At 35.8% G+C, this 19,555-nt stretch overlaps 1 protein-coding gene across 4 annotated transcripts in view; it reads left to right on the forward strand.

Moving 5' to 3' along the window:
* The window catches only part of LOC131037557 (putative L-ascorbate peroxidase 6), a 107,168-nt gene that overhangs the window by 22,545 nt on the left and 65,068 nt on the right, over nt 1-19,555 (forward strand). For 3 of the 4 annotated variants that reach the window (XM_059207392.1, XM_059207394.1, XM_059207393.1), the window contains exon 3: nt 10,088-10,215. In XM_059207392.1, coding sequence (XP_059063375.1) covers nt 10,088-10,215 — 128 coding nt within the window. Of the gene's footprint in view, nt 1-10,046; nt 10,216-19,555 lie in introns of all 4 variants that reach the window. The other variant, XM_059207395.1, reaches the window with a different exon arrangement.

The following is a 19,555-nucleotide window of genomic DNA, read 5'->3' on the forward strand; positions in this document are numbered from 1 at the left end:
GCTGAAGCTAGCTTTGGGATATGGAACCAAATGTGGTTTTGAAGATTTCCCATTACTGTGCTTAAGGAATTACGGTGAAATCGGCACAGGCTTCTTTCTAGCATCACAAAACTTATGTATGGAGCGATTATGAAGAATAACAATCTTAGTGGAGGATACAATTAGAATTTAAAAGATTGATAAGGAATATTAAGATTAGGGAAGCAGTCACTTCATTAGTAGTTAGTTAATGATGAAGAATAAGTCCGCTTGCAAAGGTTATGATGATGGGAGACACAACTCTTCATATCATGCTCCTTCAATAGGTACATGGGGAAGGTCGTGGAGTCTCAAGGGGGCATGGGAGTTTGTTTTATGTTCATATTTCATATTAGAAGCACTCAAAGGAGCCTTACTAGACAAGTAAGAAGAGGAATGTACTGCCTATTACAAAGTGAAGACACAGGAGATTAGAATAGAATTAGCAGAGAGGGTGTCCAGATTGCAAGATTGCAAGGAAAGATAATAGAAAGAGCAATCGGGATTTTAATTCTTTAATCAGAATACAGGTATCCAATTTGCATGTTACAAAGGAACATATCAGGCACAGCGACTGAACAAATAGAAGATCAAAGACCTGTTCTTAACAAAGCAATCATAGAAACTTTTGCCTACATTGATATATATTACTAGACCGTTATATGCTGAATCTATATTTGGTTTCATATTTGATTTTTCTCTTGAAATATTATACTGAAATTTGTATCAGAATTATAACCATAATTATCTCACAAAATTGAACCGATCGTACAAGGGGCATTACACCAATCATTTTGGAGGGTTTGTTACTGTAAAAATCCCATTAGGGTCTTCTTCATCTAAATATTTCTTTTGCAGTAGGTTTGCTCATTTTCTGTCTGGCTACCTATTCATGCACCACACAAGCTTTGCTCCCATCGTCTGATTCTGGGTACTGAGGTTCCTTATTCCAAGTGCCCCTTCATCTTTTGGTTTACAAATCTTCTCCCAAGAGATGAGGGCAATCTTTGTTTTATCCTCTGCACTTTGCCAAAAAAGCTTCCTCAGACATTGCTGCAATTTTTGGTTGACTCCACTAGGTAGAGTCTGGCAAGAAAGGAAGTAGATGGGAATAGCAGATGAAACTGCTCTGACCATGATGGCTCTGCCAGCCCATGATCCACTTCCCTTTCCAAGTGGCTAATTTAGAATTGATTTTCAAATTCAATGTATCTCACAGCCTCCCTGAGTGAAGCCCCTTTGCTAGTGGAAGCCCCGAATAGGAGCAAGGCAATGAGCCTTGCTTAAAATTCAAAATTCTTGTGATTTCTTGCTCTTTGCGTGCTGGAGTATGAAAGAAGAAGGTTTTAGATTTTAATTTGATTTAATTGTGCAGTGATAAATAATATACAGTGAGTTACAATGATTAGATAATAAGAAATAATCAAGTTAGATTTGACTTTGTTAAGGAAAAGACTTTCCAAAAGGTATAATTTAGAAGTTGATTATGATGAATATAAATCAAGAGACATTTCCTAAGGAATAGCTATAAGAATAAGATAGTTGGAGGGATAGGAGGAAGAATACGATAGAAGGAAGAGACGGTAGCAGAGAGGAAGGCTGTGTGCTGTCAGACATTTGAAGGCATTCAGTCTACAAACTGAAGGTACCAATCTGCAGTTAGCCAGCAAACAGAAAGGCCACAGGTACGAGGGTAATACCTTGTTAAATTAATAATAATTCTGTAGCACCTCTTTACATACAGCAAATGTTGGATCAACCTTAATCTGTCAAAGGATATGGACTCAGTAATAAAGTGTCTGGGTCTGATCATAATTCTTCTATTATTCTGAAAGCAATAAACATCTAATTAAGGCTATACTAATATAAATAGAGTCTAGCTATAATCTGCTAAAAATATTAGTTGTTAAGTAATGAATCTCAGCATTATTAATATCATATTAATTGAATGAATAGAATCTCAGCATAGTATATATGTCAATGTTAGATAGAGCAATCATCTTTAGTACGCTTTAGATTGTAGGCAAATGTGAGTCTCTTCATGAATGGAAGGGGGAGAGGTAGGTAAGAGGGTATAAGGTTGCCATCTAAGTAGTACACCTTGTGTGGATGCCAAAGTTCTGCTACCAAGGCTAGGAGGGTCAAAGTCCCGCTCTTGGGCCTAGATTGGACAAACTGAGGACCCCACTACGATCTCCATGCATGGATGCCAAAGTTCTGCTACCAAGGCCAAGAGGGTCAAAGTCCCACTCTTGGGCTTAGAGTGGACAAATTGAGGACCCCAATACGATCTCCATGCCGTTCCTACCATGATGAGCTATTAACTATAAGGGATGAAGCATGGATAGGGAAGCAAGACAAGTATCCACTAAGTAGTATACCTTGGGTGGATGTCATTTCCTGCCACCGGGGCCAAGAGGGTCAAAGTCCTGCTCTTGGGCTTAGTATGGGTTAGCTTGGTCAAACCTATCATTGTTCCCACCTCTATGCTTAACACTTGATAATAAATAGTAATGTAAGAGATATGTTTAGTAACTCTAACAATATCATTAGATTTATATGTATATTTATATGCACTTGTGTTCTCCATGTGGTGGTTGTAGGATTTGTATTTAGGAGCATAATGACGAATCAACTACTTGTAAGTCATTTCCCCTAACCCTAGTTTATAGTAATTGTGATTGTAGGGTTTCATCTAGGGCAAATCTAGAAGGGGACATTATAATAGCAATTATATGGTTATCAATTATATACATAAGCATTCATAAGTGTTAGCATAGATCATCATTCTTAGTGTTGAAGAGAGACTTTAAGGAAAAAAGTTTCTTGCATTTAATCTTGTAAGTTAATTGTCCCAATCTCCTAAAGTTGACTATAAGGGGACATTACAGCATTGCAAACAGAAATTGGGCGGAAATCATCTAGAGAATTAGCTGCTTCCTTCTTTGGGATCAATGCAATAAAGGTACTATTTACCTCTCTGAGAAGGTTGCTAGAGTTCCGTGAGGCCTCGGCTAAATTGTTCTCAATGTGCACCAACTTTTTTGGAAAAATCTAGTAGGGAAATATTTTCTCAGATTTTAATTTGCAGTGTCTACTGCAATTTTCCCACTTATTTAACAAGTTATTTGCGAAGTTCAGCAAAATTGTAATAACCCACCATAATTAACTCAACAAAATTGACCATTCTTTTTTTTTGTGTGTTTAATTTAATCATTATGTTTGATTCAATTGCATACTTTGGGCATCCATCCATTTGGATTAGGCATTCATCCATCCGGGATGAGCATCTAACCATACGGGTTAGGCATTTGTCCATACGGGACATAAGATTTCATCTATCCAATACGGGATAGGCATCTATCCAATCGGGATAGGAGGTGCTCTGGCCAGAGACTTAGACTCATCGGGACCATTCAGGTCCTGAGCCACTCACTAAGTACTACACTCTTCTAACAGAAGTGCACCGAGGTCGCCGTCCTTAGGAGTAATTAAACAACATAATACAAGCTTGAATTCCGCCTCGGAATTTGGCTTAAAGCATCGGGAAGTCAAGCGAATCCATACGGGATTCCTTCCGAGTATGCATTGAATTAGTTTTTCCAATTTAATTATCTTATCTTTCAAAATAGGATTCTTACTCAATCTTTCTTTTACCAAGCCTAGACCCCACCCACGAACGCCTGAGTACGAGGGACAACTCCGTCCCAAGACTGCCTACATACTCGCTTCGGCACGAGATCAAGGCGTAAAGTATGTAGTTTTGTTTTCTACTCTATGGTTTGATGTAAACTGATTAGTAGGTACGCAACCCTTTCTAGGGTCAATGTCCCAGACAGTTTCTCTGCGGTTGCTACCCACGATGGTAGCACTTAAACAAAGGCTCAAGATGGCCTATTGTTTGTGGCCTAACAACTACATCCTAACACCTATCCTGAGCGTCACCCTTGACCAAATTGTCAATCACCAATATCTCTTCAAGATTAAAATCAATTTCATAAAAACATTTTACTTAACCAACCCTAAAGGGGGTTTACTATGGTTTATCTCAACGGATGTAAAATCATTTAAAAATTATCTTATTAGATTATCAGTCCAAGAGGGATTACCCGCCCCTTGGATTTTAACTTCCAAGTGTCCCTTATTACTCCCCGACGATTTATAGGGACGATGCCACAGACGTCGTTGATGTAGCTTTATTAGGCATTAAGTGCAGTAGTTGAACACGACGGCATTACCCGTAAGCGTGACCCAGAGGCGCTGTATATACCGAACGCTACTAGGTTTTGGTTTTCCAACTTCCTTCATTTAATTTTCTAACTTATGATAAACATCAAGCTTGAAAAATAATTATGAATTGAACACGTATATTTAGTCATTGCAAAGCTCAATTAATTGAAATAACTACTTGATGAATGACATGGAATAAAACCATGACTAAAATTATTTTTTATTCAAAACTTGAATATAACTTGCATAATAATGACAGTTAGGTAACTTGCATAATAACAATTCAACGTGTAATTTGCATGAAGATGGGAACACCAATAATTGAAATCAATATAAAGACATTTGAATGAAGTGAAGGTAGGGTAAGACATGCGAGAATATCGCTTATAAAACCACTAATCCCAACATAGAATTTAGCTTCAAATCATTTAATTTCTAAGTGGATCTTAAGAAGATCTAAGTATCATTTAATATAAATTTGTTAAAACTAGTTATAAATCTAATAATTACCTAAGTTTAAATATTTTATTAACTAAGATTTATATAAATACAAAAAAAAAGAAGGAATTAAAATAAACTAAAATTTTAAACATATATGAAAAAAAGAATTTCTTTTTAAAAGCTAACATTGTCTTCGAACTATGTTTGATTGGCATTAATAAGGGTTAATGGGAGTGGGACCCCACGGGTCCCCTCCACTACCCTGCGGCCACTGCCGTAGCAGTGACCGTAGGCTAGTGGGGGGTACCATTACGGTACCACTCCCTGCGGAGTATTAACTCCGTCCTCCACTTGCGAGCCGGTACGCACAGGCACTATATCGTGCAATATAAACATTAATCACTTCGCATAAATTTTATTAATACATAATGCATATATATATATATATATTTATAGTTCATTCCAGGATATTAAATTGAATAGAAAGAGAATACATAAATAGGTATGAATACATAAGAAGATATTAATGTAAGAGAGAATATCATATTAATCCCAGGGACAAAATAAAACAGAGAAATAAAAATAACCAGAGAAGTAAATTTGCTCCAGTGATGCACAGATTATCCAGAAGTAGGTAGGTGTTTAAACTGAGAAATACAAGTTAACACAGAGGGATTATATTCTATTTCTCAACCAATGTCCAGAGAGGGGATAGAGAGTTATTTACAGGAAGATTATTTATTTTCAGATTTCACAGGGAGAGAGTTTGTTCGACTGATATTCATAGAGATTCAGCTAATATTCACAGAGAAATTTATTCAACTCATTTAACTAATATTCACAGAGATTCAGCTAATATTCACAGAAAATTTTTATTCAACTCATTTAACTAATATTCACAGAGATTCAGCTAATATTCACAGAGAAATTTTATTCAACTCATTTAACTAATATTCACAGAGGTTCAATCCAATATTCACATAGAGATTTTATTTCTTCATTCACAGAGAGGGAGATTTATTTATTTTTATATTCAATATCATCTAAGAGAAAACAGAAAAGCAAAAATCTGATTTTCTACCTTTTAAATTAGATTAAATAAGATATGCAAGAGAAATCTGCATTTGTAAAAAAAAAAAGAGAAGAAACTATATCACTGCATTTCTTAAAGAAAAACAAAAATAGATTTTTTCTCCCTATCTAGAAATTGAGAAATGATTTCTTCAGAATACTATATTCAACCAAAGAATCTGAAAACTATATATTTCAATAATACAAATTCCTCATATGATAAAAGGAGAGAACCTGGTTTACTGAAGCTTGAAGTTGAATCCTCTAGCTATTCTTTGATCCTTCCTTGCAACTTTGAGAGAAACCTTCAACAGCAACTTAAAAATTCCTGCAACGAAAATGAGACTAACAAAGAGAATCCTACTTCTAAACTTGGGAAATTTTTCTTCAAAACATAACCAACTCCCTTCTGTGAAACTTGCATATAATTTTATAAGAGAATTCCCTCCATTCCGCTATCTGGAAAATTTAATTAAAAAGGAGATTCTTTCCCAATTTTGGATTTCATGCAAATTGATTAGACTTAGTGGAGGAGTTACATGCAAGGTGGTGGAGAATCCTCTTGAAGCTTCTTATTCTTCCTACAACATGTGCCATAATTGGATGTGGAAAATAAATAAATAAAAATAATGTATATTTTCCATGTGTGTGTGTATTATTATTTTATTCTTTTTATAATATTCATTCAATCATTTAAATAGCTTATCCAAAAATATAATAGAGTTGTATTTTAAATCCAAAAGTGATAAAGGAGGGTTGTGACAAAAATTTCTTTTGCTGCATAATTTATTCTAGTACTTTGTGTAAGATTAACTTAGTTTGGCATGAAATTTTTGCTTTCTTCAGTTTTTGTAGCTGTTCATTTAATTTTGGCATCGTTTTGATTCTATCTTGATTCTTGTTGAAAATATTTCTGTGTTTCAATAGATTTTTTTAAACAGTTTAGCATTGCTTTGTCTGATTTGTAATTTCATTAGTTCAATTATTCAAGCACTTAGTACATTGGTGGCCTATTTTTTACCTTAATTGCTACAATTTTTTAAGTGGATTTTTGTTTGGCATTTTTTTGCTTTGTTTACTGCAATTATCTGCTGCATGGTCAAATATTTGTTTGTTTATTATTATGTTGTCCTTTTTTTTCTTCATCTCTTCATATGGTTCTTGCTTTGTTTGGTGTTGCTAGCCACAAGTATTATGTTTTCTTTAGCATAAATGGAAGACAATGTTAGACATAAAGCTGGTAAATATAACATTGAGTTCATAATGATAGTACATAAAATTTATTGTTGGAAGGATATCTTTGACAATTTATTATTTAATATTTTAAGAAAATTTTAATTTTTAGGAAGGAGATCCTTATCATATTATTCTTTCTTTTTAATATAAAATAGTTTTTTTAATATTGATAAAATATTAACAATTTAGAAGTTAAAAAAATAATATACAATAATTAGACTAAAATCATTTTGGGATAAAGATAAAGATTAGATTACTAAAAAATTCTATTTTAACATTTCATCCCTTTAAACCTAGTTGTGTATTTGGAAACATTTCTTTATTCTTTTAAACTTAGTTGTATATTTGGAAACTTTCCATTTTGAAATCAAGTGGATGTCCTTATCCATTTTTTAAGGAAGGATATCCTTATCCATCGGATGACAATTGACTATTTAATTTTTTAAAGAAAATTCTATTTTTTTAGGAAGGATACACTTATCCATATCATTCTTATGCTTTTTAATGTAAAATAGTTTATTTAATATTGATAAAATACATACAATTTAAAAATTAAAATCTTAATTTAAAATAGATAGATTACTGAAATTAGTTTTAGATAAAGATAATGGTTAGATGCCAAACAATTCTATTTTAATAGTAGATATGTACACAATTTGTTATTCCTTTAAACCTAGTGTGTATTTGGAAATATTTCATTTTGAAATAATAATATAATTAAAATTAAATAGACATAATAGAGTTAAACATAATAAGTTATTCTTTTAAACCTAGTGCATATTGAAAAACATTCCATTTTGAAATCAAATTATAATATAAAATTTACAAAAATAATAATATAGTAAAAATAATAATTTATTCTTTAAACCTATCTATGTACTTGAAAACATTTCATTTTGAAATCAAATTATAGTATAAATTAATAAAAATAATAATATAATTAAAAATTAAATAGACATCTTGAAAAAGATATCTCTCGGCATACTTTACATATATTTCTCTAAAGATAGGTATGCTAGTTTCCAAAACTTGGGAATGATAGGGAATGAAGCTTAGATGCCTATTCAAGAGTCTTTTGTGAGTGCTTAGGTTTGTGTGGGGCCCATAGACCATTAGCTTTAGGCTTTGTGGTGCATCAAAACACTTTTTTGATTTTTTTATTTAAAATATTGGCTTTTTCATTTATTTGCCATGGGGGATGCTTGAAAGTCTCAGGGATGGTTGGGAGACTCTTGAGAGTACCCTAGACATCTTGGGGGCATTGTAGAGTCCCCAAGTCATCCTTGCACTAGGGGAACATTTTGGAAATGTCCCCTCCTTGAGGGGAACGTCTTAGAAATGTCCCTAGGTCTAGAACGAGAACATCCTAGAAATGTCCCTGGGTTTAGAGAAAAGGTTGTGGGATGGTGGGGGGACTTTCCCCCAAGTCCTTGCATCTAAGAAACACCATCATCTTGAAAATAGGGAGATTTGTGGGGAGTGGTCCCATCCTAGTGGAACAATGGTTACAATGGCATCAAAGCATATTTATGCTATGAGATTGGTCCCTAATGGCATCATCTTTGTGGATTTTAACACAAATCCTCTCATTACTTCAATATTATTTGATGTGGCGAGTATGATAATTGGCTATCTTAGGCACCCTTATCTTGCTTTTAGATCCTCTATGTCATTGGAGATTGTGGGCTTGAGTCTCGTTGGTGTGCAAGGGCTTCCTCATTGTTGCACCTCATTAACCTTGATATTGCTAGGTTACCATTGTTGAGATTTTTAGTAAATGCTCTTGATCTCTCCAAGGAGCACATAAAAAGGATATTTTTATTGAGATTTGTCGAGCATACCTCTAGTGCATGTGGATTGCACCTAGAGAGCCTCTCCCTTTCAAATTTCATCATTACTCAAATTTATATCTCTAGTTCAATGGGCTCATTTCCCCCTTGGGGTACACCAAACTCCATCTACCTTGTAGCTTAAGGGCGCTTCTTGCACAACTCAAAGTTTTCCCCCATCCACTTCACATTGAGATAGGCCACCATATTGTTTAGGAGTGTCATATTTGCCACTTATGCTCCTTAGAATTAGAGAGATTGAGGAACATTTTGTATTCAAACTCTTTCTCTATTATACGAATAGAGGATGATTTGTTTGTTTCTTAAAAGAGAGTTTCAATTCTTTCCATGCTCTCGTGGCTTATAAGGACAAGATTTTTTTTGGTCTCTTCTTGTAGGATATGTTTGATGTTTGATGATGTTTTTCTATAGGCACATTGACTAGAGGGGCTCATGCTATATTGATTACTTTCTATTTCCAGCTCTCTCACTTTAGTAGGAAGAGGTCACTTGACTTATTTCCAACTTCATATTGTAGACTTGTTAGGCATCACACCCAACATAAAAAATTTTGTGGCCTTGAATGTGAGGAATACTCTCTAAGACCTTCAAGAATTATCTTTGTCTCATGCTTTCCTTTGTTGCATTGTTCACTTTTTGTTTCATATTTTTCTTGGGATGTGCTCGTCTTCTGCTCCCCTTGACTTCTCTATATTGCATCTCCTTTAGTCCCATGGACCAATGTTGGTCTTTTTCATAAATTGAAGTAAATTAAATAGAACAGTGCCAGGGTGGAAAAGAACCCTAGAAGCTGAAAATGTAAAAGGACTAAAGCTAAAAACACTAAAGCTAGAACAAAGAAACAAGGTTATTGAAACAAACACAAGAACTTTTTAGGGAGGTCAAAGAAGTGGAGGTTACTTACCATATAATGCTTAGTGTTCATGTTTAAGGGAAGAGATCCTATCATGTCCATTGTTAATGTTGACTCTTGGCAAGTAGATGCAAGCACTCCACTCCTTTGTCCAAAGAGAATCTACCACTGGTGGCACCTGTGGATGACTTTTATTTTTAAAGTAAATAGATAATGTATTTTTTTTAAAGAGAAAAGGATATATCTTCCAGCTAAATCGGTATTCTTATTTTTGGAAATATTGGGCTTTGTTCAAAATGGAATGGAGAAATTAATGTAATTACTTGTCTTATATGTATCTATTGCAGAACTAAAGACTAAAATATGTCATTGAAATGGCTTTTCAAAGGGTAGAAGAAGTAGAGATACAAGCAATAAAAAGCGAGATAAGGAAAGTATTATCAAAGGCAAAAGCTGCTGGGTTATTGCGACTAGTTTTTCATGATGCCGGAACTTTTGATATGGCCAAGAATACAGGTTTGCTTTTGATTTCACAAGACCTCAAAAATTCTTTAGCTAAAAAGCATGATATAGTATGTGTTGAATAAAAATAATGAGTTAAATAATAAATGGTAAAAATTGTAGCACCGTACATGCTTTGTTTCTTTTGTCATCTGTTTTTTTTTGTCATTCAATAGGACCTATTTTTCCACTTGTGTACATTGTGGTAAAGTAATGGGGAGATCCACCAATTGAGAGTATAATGGAAAAGAATTTGTTAATGACCTACTTTATATAACAATATAATAGCACGACTAAATTAATTAAATGAGGGAGAGATAATTTTTTCTCTTGAATATCACTTATACATTACTCATCATACAAATCATACATTACTCATCAAATAACAACTTATTCATACATGATATGAATCGTCCAAACAATTTAAATAAATTATCATATCAATCAACATTTGGATAAATAGATAAAATTTAAAACTTATCAATGCATTCAACATGGAAGTTGCAAAACATATTACATACATTTTCATATATTTCTCATAAATTTACAACTTATTACATCTTCCAATAGAATGGATTACATTTTGATTATAAGAGTTACAATGTTCAAATCTTGAAAGGTTGGAAAGAGTGAAATGCATGATCTAAGTTGTAGAAGAGTAGGGAGAGAGTATCATCACCATGAAGCTAAATGCTTCCCCAGTCTTCTCCCAATTGGTGAAGGCCGACCCTTCATGAAGAATCTAGCAGTTTGAAGCCAAAGAGAATGATGCAACATGTCTATCTAGACATCCAAGCATTCATTTACTAATGCTCATGCAAGTCGAACTAAATGCATATGTCCATCTAATAACATGATTTGATAGAGAATACAAACAATCCAATCGATGACATAGTGGTTGAGCTTTTGCCAAAGCATTTATATGCTATACTATACCACACATGTTGTAGGCTATTTACCTACTATTCTCTCGTCTTCATATCTGGCACCTGTCCACTCTCATGTTCCCAATCATCATATTTCGAGGAAATAGAATAATATAAAGTTACAACAACCTAGATGGTAAATCTGATGACCTAACTGTGGTTACCTAGTTTATTTCATTAGACAATCATTATTAACTAGTCTTATATAGCCTTCCTCTGATCCCTTTATGAGGTTGAATAACTTAACCAACCTAGGGTTTCTAGAAATAACCATTTATCATTCACGAATAACTACATTCCTAGTGATGCAAGATAATCATTAATCACATCCTTGAGCTAATCATATTGGTCAAATCACTAACTTATGAGTAACAATAAATCAGATATAAGTAACAATCAAGATTCCTTGTAGAATGATCTAACTATTTGAATCAGGTTTGGTAATCTCATATATATTAAAAAAAAATACTAGTTCTCAACATTGCTATCCTAGCTCAGTTAATTCCTTCAAGTCCATGTTGGTATTAATTGTTCACAAATTATTCATCGAAATATATAACACTAGTTTCCAAACATAAAAGGTATGCATACTTGCATGTTGTATACCTTCTGTTTGGGATACAAATATATCATTTTCTTTAGATTTGCAATATCCTTTAAGTTTGTCACTAAAACCTATGGTAATAACATATCATGATAAGGATGATATAAAATCATTGAATCTTATTGAAGGAGTGATATTGAGTGATGGTTATTATTCTTTTATTATTATATTAATAAATAGTATATAACAATACATATAATTGTTGTTATAATGTGAGTATGGGAGCATACACACTTGGGAATTGAATGTTAAACTCAAACATATCAGAAATAATGGTTGGTTGTCAACGTTCAAACACAAGCAATAAGTAGAGTTAATGTATCATGCATATGGTTTAAAACTGAATTAAATCCATCATGTGCGAGGGAGAAATTTAGCAGAATAGAAAATGTAACCATGATAAGATGTTAAGATCTTACAAATTTTCAACTACTCTTGATAATGACTTTAGACCTCAGACATAAATCTAATTTAATACGTGAAGTCCATGCAAATTGCTATATAAAGGTATGAATTTTAGTTGCAAGGCAGCTGACACAAAACCTTGTTTGCATGCAATCCACTAAGCAGAGTTAAATATTTTGAATGGTTTGAGTTCATAAAAGATCAATACAGCTGCATGTAATTAGATTCTATTAGTACTGAGTTTAACCTGACCTGACCTGCATTGGCTTGCTTTATTTCTCATAAACATTGGTAGATTCATAAACATTGCCTGCTTTTCTATAACAAATGCAAATATAATATATTTGGCTTAAACAGTGTTGATTGTTGATGTAATTACAAAACAACAAAGGGATTTTTTATATCAAATGACAATATGATATTTATATAACAGCTTAAGAAGGAAGTTAAAGTTGGGTTTATAGCCTGGTCCAAGCCTAGAGAGACCACTTATGGAGGATCTCTTCCCACGAGGCCACTTTTGGGGGGCCATCATTCCCCATACTTCACTTGTTCAAACCCTTGAGCTCAACAGCTCAGTGTAGGCACAAGGCCTGTGAGCTCACTGGCTCAGCAGGGGTTTGAACCTTGGTGGCTGCCTCACCAACAAAGTGTTTCTACCACAGCACTATCAAGCTCAAGTTGCATGAATATTTTCAGTGATATACACTGGTTTTAGAAGAGGATCACTTATAGGAACACAACTTTTCTAATGTATGTTAACATAAAAAAAGAAAGTAGTAGATTGAAAACCACCCCAATGTCTAGACCATATTAAAATAAAATACTATAATTGCTGGAGCATTTTACATTACTCACAATGTTTTCTACGTTATAATGATTCTGCTCAAAAGGACATAGTCTCTAGAAATCCAACACCAAATCTAGGTACACATCCAGGATTAACAGAATGATGTACCAGGCATGCATTATAATATATTTCCAGCCTAACTAACATAAGAGAAACATCGCTCAAACTTAAAATTTGATAGACTCACCCGTAGTTCGAAGATGATGCTTCTCCTTTTTAATCCTCCAGCCTGTGCGAATCTCTGAGTGGTATATGTTAAAGAGTTTCTTCTTCCTTCTTCACCTTTGCTGCCGTAAGCTTTTTTCTATTCAAATCCTACAATATTGATAGAAGAGGCCAAGTTTTTGAATGTGTGTTTCTTCAGAAACCTCATGGAAGCGATCAGAAAGGATTACTAACTGATTGACCAGTGAAAGGTGGAGTTTTAGGAAGCATTATACCCATATGCCACGCGACTGCCCAAGTTGCTCTTGGTGCCACCTAACTCCAATGAAAACTCAAGTTCTCTTTCCCCCACATGATGAACAGGGGGTTCTTTTGTTCAAACTCCCTTTTCTCTTCATAATAATAATCACAACACAATAAATCCAAGTTGATTAATATCAACCATTGTTTAAACTTTGATGAGTTACATGGGGCAGCCTATTTCATCCAAATTGACTTGTGATTTGGGTATCACTAGATAAGGCTTAAACTTGATGACACATTTAAGACTACTTTCCCATGTCATTGTGGGCACTTTAGATTTCTGGTGATGCCTTGTAGGCTCACCAATGCACCAGCCACCTTCCAAGCGGTAAACAATGAAATTGTCAAACCTTATTTGAGAAAATTCATGTTGGTTTCCTTTAATGACATACTAATTTACTGCCAGACATGGGAAGGACACATAAAACATCTAGACATATGCTGTCTATTTTGCAGCTGCAAAATCTCTTTACCAAGAAAAGCAAATATGAGTCTAGGATGAAATATTTTTTGTATTATAGATATTTTTTTATAGGATTATCACAAATAGCATCGTCCTTGATGGAGCTGACCAAGTTAGGTGCCTTCCATTCGTCCACAGCAGAATTGGAGGCATTTGACCAATTAAGGAGGGTAATGTGCACTCGTCCTATTCTTTCAATACTTTTTTGCAAAGTTACCCCGAGTTTCTGGGACGGTAGGGGATGGCAGTGGACGGCGGGACGCGTTTCCGGGACGGCAGGCGATGGCAAAGGGGACGGCTATATAAAATATAGGAAAATTTCAAAATTCTAAATGTTCATATGAAAACATGGATAAAGCATGCATACATACATTATATTCATATGAAAACAATAAAACATGGATATAGCATGTGTATGATACTATGAAAAGTTGAAAACATTTTAGAATGTAAATTCTGAACATACAACATTGTTAATACTCAATAGACAATATGCAATTATGCATTCATAAATCAGAATTTCAATTCATTCACATTGTCAATATGCATATCAATAGACTTGGAGGTTAAATTTTCCCTACTTCCGTCGACGCAGTTTCCCCCCATATTTTTCAACGGGGGTTTGGGGGCAGCGCCCCCAAGGTGGGGTCAAGGGGCATCGCCCCTTGCGTGCTCCCTATCGCGATACGGGGCGGGGTCGAGGGGCAGTGCCCCGCGAGGCCAAAAAAACTTATTATTTAATAAAGGCGTTGGGTGTTATTTTTCTATTGACTCGCCAAGTTTGGCGATTTTCTAATCTTTGTGTCAAAATGCCCAAAGGCTACACTGCTGCCATATAGTTTCATTGTCAAAATTATGAATTAAATTAATAAATTTAAAATTTAATTAATGTTATCTTTTAATTTTTTTTATTTTTAATAACAATTTGAATTAATAAGGGGCTGATATTAGAAAATTTAAATAAAAAATTGAAAATACAACTTTTTAAATTTTTTTAATATTTTTTAAGGGCCTTAGATATGGGGGATGTCTGGCAGTCCCCGGGACGGATTGGGGACGTCCCAGCCGTCCCCAGCCGTCCCCGGGATGTACGGACGTCCCCTAGAGCTAGGGCAGGCATCCCTCCGTTTCGGGGACGTCCCCTCAAAATACAAGGCAATTTGGGGAAGGGGGGAAACGTCCCCTGGCCGTCCCCAAGTCCCCGAAACGTCCCCGGGACGGGGACGGGGGTTTTCAGGTCAGGGACGCGTTCCCGGGTAACTCTGCTTTTTTGCATTATCTTTTGTGGTGGAGAGTGACACCTCTGGAGAAGGGTTAGGGGGCATTCTTATGTAAAGAGGATGACCCATACCATTTGAGAGGCATATGTTTATAGAGGTAGAGTGTAATTTTATATATATGATAAAGAAATGCTGGTGGTCATGCATGTATTGGCTAGAGTCAGGCAATATCTTATTTGGGATGTTTTGTGGTTTGAGCAAACCACAATAGCTTGAGATTTTTCTTATCGCAACATGACCTAAATTATTAGCCATTTCTTCAGCAAAATTTGATTGGGAGGAAGAAATGTTGGTTAAGTATGCCAAATACCCACTAGCTACAGGACTGATTGAGGGTACAATTGCTGCCCCTAACAGGGATGAGAACCTGGTAACTACCTTAGTATTGTCATGTAGGTATTTGCAAGTTTCCAGGCAAGTAACCCAGTAAGTAATTGCTTGAAACCTACTCACAAGTTAATATGTGAGTGGCCTGGCTTGTAAGTTGTTGAGTAACTCATTGAGTGTTTATAGTTTTGTTGGTTGAAAATTTTGTACACTTGGGGAAATATACAAAATTGTGGTTTCAACCACAGCACACGAGTAAAAACTCTCCTAATTAAGGGAAGGCTCCCCCTTATCTAACTACAACTTGGAAAATAAAATGTGATGGGACAGCAATCTTTCTTCTTTTTTCAAGAAAGACAATATCCTTTTCTCTTCACAGAAAAGGATAGCGATTGAATAACAGCAGTAACCACTTTCAAGTGAAATAAAAGAAAGGAAATGAAGTTTCCTGAAAGCGCAAAGACTTCCGTCACTTCCTTCGGGACGGGACAACAATATCAAGGTCAAAGACTTGACTATTGGAAGTCCTATCTACCCTTTGCTATACTAAATTTTTACAACGAATAAAAGATAGCAGCTCAAAGACTGAAATAATCTATTCTTTTAACACAAAGACAATAACTAATGCAAGCTCAAAGACTTGCTGCTATTTCTTATCAAACAGTAATTTTTCCTCAAGAATAGACGCAAGCTCAAAGACTTGCTGCTCTTTCAAGAGGGTTTCCTATTTTAATTAATCTTCTCTACTTGCAGCTCAAAGACTTCAAATCAGATTGGACTAAGCTCCTTTAGAAACACTTTTCATAGAAGAAATAAAAAGATTCAAACTCAAACATGTAGTTCAAAGACTCAAAACTTGAGTAATCCTTCTTTATTATTCTTCAAAACCTTCAATTCACATACATAAGCTCAAAGACTTCTTGCTGTAAATTTGGCAGAGTTTTTGCTTGCTTTCAAAAAGATAAATATTACAATAGACTCCTCCAGTATTTATAGAAGAGGAGCCTTGAGAAAAAGGTGGGAGGATCCTAACTAACTTGAGAGATTCTCTCAACCACCAAGACTCATTCAATAACTAACTGAGACTTCATTAACTAACTAAGAGTTACTCCAACTAACTAAGACTTATTCCAACTACAGTCCTAATCGGACACAACTTGTAGTTGTCTTACATGTAATTACAAAAGTGCAAGTAATGTGTAACTTGCATTTTACAAAAACTACTTTTACATGTATCTTGTCAAAACAAAATTACAACTAAGAAATTACAAAAAGAGAGAAGATTCAACTAAGTGCTGAAAAACACTTAAGTTGAACTTCGTGAAGACACAAATCCTTGAAATTTCCGGATGCTCGCTTGTAGTTCCTCGGGATTTGGTTCATGAGTGTTCTTAGCAACTACCATAGTCTTCACAATAGTGTCGTGACAGCGGAGGAGCGCGGAATTGTCTTTATCCAGGATGGACTCGATCTCATGCAAAAAGGCTTGGTGTTTCATCAATGCTTGAATTGAAACTGCCGAGAATTGTTCACTCCTCCATTCACCATGAATCCTCATCTGTAAATCCGCAAGAACCTCTTCTTCTGGAATTAGCTCTCCATCCTGACTTACTATATTGCAAGAGGCCCTTTCACAATGTGAGACAATACCTTGATAAACTTCATCCCGGAATTTCCTTGCATCACTGATCTCTTCAATGAGGGATTTAAGAACAAGAGTCTTGTTTTCCATGAGTTCCTCGAATTCCAAGTACATGACCCTGGAAGAAATGATGGCGTGATCCTGCAGGATATTGAGTTGTTGTTGGGGCATGGTACACCAGATTGCCAGACTTTTCTCAACACTTTCCAGATTCTTTTTGAAAGTGTTAGAAGTCTGATCCAATTTCTCCTCAATGGTTTCCAGCTTAGACATTATTTGAAAAATGTCTTTTATCACTTGCATGCATTGATCATGAAGCTGATCAACCCAGGAATCCAGTGCTTGTACTTTCTGAGCAGCTCTTTCCACTCCACGAATCGATTCTTGGGAACCAAAAGAACCTATAGAGTTACTCCCTTCAGCAGCAGGTTTTGTGATTTTATGGATGGCTGCCATGAGCTGTCGGTTTTCTTCTTCTAGCTTGTTCTTCTTTGCAAGAAGGTCGTCACATCTTTGCACTAGTGAAGCAACAGAAAACTGAGCATCATGTTTAATGACCTCATGTGTTTGCTTGCCCAATTCTACCTTTGTAACCTTATAATCAGCAGCTGACATTTCATCAAGTGGTTTATCTGCAATAGGTTCCACAATTTCAGCTACTTTCATCTTGTTGCTATCAACAGTTACCCTAGAAATAGTCTTTGCCTTCTTAGCAACTTTGGATCTGGACTGTTTGAGTTGCTGGTAGTCAAAGGCATCAGGTGAGATCTCTTGCTTCTTTCTTTTTGGGGTGAAAGAACTAAGCCATGGAAGCAAAGTCATCAACTCACTTCCTGTAGCAGCTGTAGGCAAAGGAGAAGCAGTTTCTGTTTGAATAGCGACCACGTTTTGCTCGGTTACCAATGGACATGAAGATTGCCTCATGAATTCTTCAAAACCAGAAGTGGAAGTATCAATTTCTGATAACTGAATGCAAGTGGGAATATCTTCAGGAACTTTTAACACACTTTCTCGTTGTTGATCAGGAGAAGGCTCGTATGCCGAAATGGGAACTGCATTCTGAGGAGACTCGTCAATGAGCAAATCAGGAGGAGAAAGAGGCGTCTCAATGGAAACTGGAGGAATGACCTCGTGAGGCGTGTCTAGAACTGGAGACTTAGGCGCATCATCAGATTGCTGCCCCTCTTTTGGATTATCCAGATCGATCACCTGAACATGGAACCGTGATTTCTCCTTCCCACGAGGAGTTGTCTCTTCAGGAGGAAGCACTACTGCACGACTAACTCGTAACTTGATCCTTGTGCTTGAAGATGAAGCACCCTCCTTATTATCAATCTGAATCTCAGACTTCCGTCCAAGAGGCCCTGTAGAATCATCTTCTTTACCAACCTTGATTTTGATAAGTCTAACAGCATTACTTTTCAGCCATGCGTTAGTGTTGGCCAAGATAGGCTGAAATCTGTCAAGAATGGAGACGCACTCTTTGTGTGACCATTGGATCAAAGGAAGTGGAGCTTCCTCAACCCTCTGTGAAGTGTATTCAGGATCAAGTATATGCCCGTCATCGATCATCCCTTGTGGGATATCTGCCAAGTTCAAGTCAACAATTTGCTCAATAGTGAGCCTGCAGTAATCCATCTTCAGAACTTCGGCTTCTGTGCGGAGATCTGCCCAGATGTCTTCAATGCGATGAACATGCACAAAGGATTTCTTGATCTTTTCCTTCATACCTCTATAATCAAAATCAGCTCTAGGTTTGAACCTCTTAAGCTTGATTTCCTGCAATTCAACCTCCATGGCCTTAGCCTTCACAGATGTGACAAGGGAGTATCGACCAATTTTCAATGGATTTGTGCTGGAGATCCCCATTCCAACCTTGTGTCTAGCAGACTGAAGAGTATGAACAGCCATAATCTGTCTTCCCAACTCCATAAGAATTATCCTATCGGTCGGGTATCTTGGAAGCATGTATGGTTGTCCATCATAGCACCCAATCCTCATGTAGGTGAAGGTGGGAAATTGCAGGAATAAACACCCATACTCAGACACCTTGACCCATGCCTCATCTGATACTCTTTTATTTCTGAGATCCATGTCAAACTGACACATAAAATATCCAAAGAATGCATCTTGGACTCTTCTGAAATGCAGTCTGCTAGGTTTCAAAGGCAACTGGTCATAATATTCCCAAACTGGTATAAGCGAGCGATCACCCTTGGTAGAAAGACCTGGAAAGTGTCTAAGTGATGCTGCTAAATATACCAAATAAGAATTCATGAAGAAGGTCATAGTGGTAGGAACCGCTGCAAGTTGTTCGCACAAAGCATCGCTGATGATTTCACCCCATGAAATGTGATGCGACTGCCGTATGAACATGATGAATTGATACA

The sequence above is a fragment of the Cryptomeria japonica genome, chromosome 6, assembly GCF_030272615.1.
Source record: "Cryptomeria japonica chromosome 6, Sugi_1.0, whole genome shotgun sequence".
Classification (NCBI taxonomy): Eukaryota; Viridiplantae; Streptophyta; class Pinopsida; order Cupressales; family Cupressaceae; genus Cryptomeria; species Cryptomeria japonica.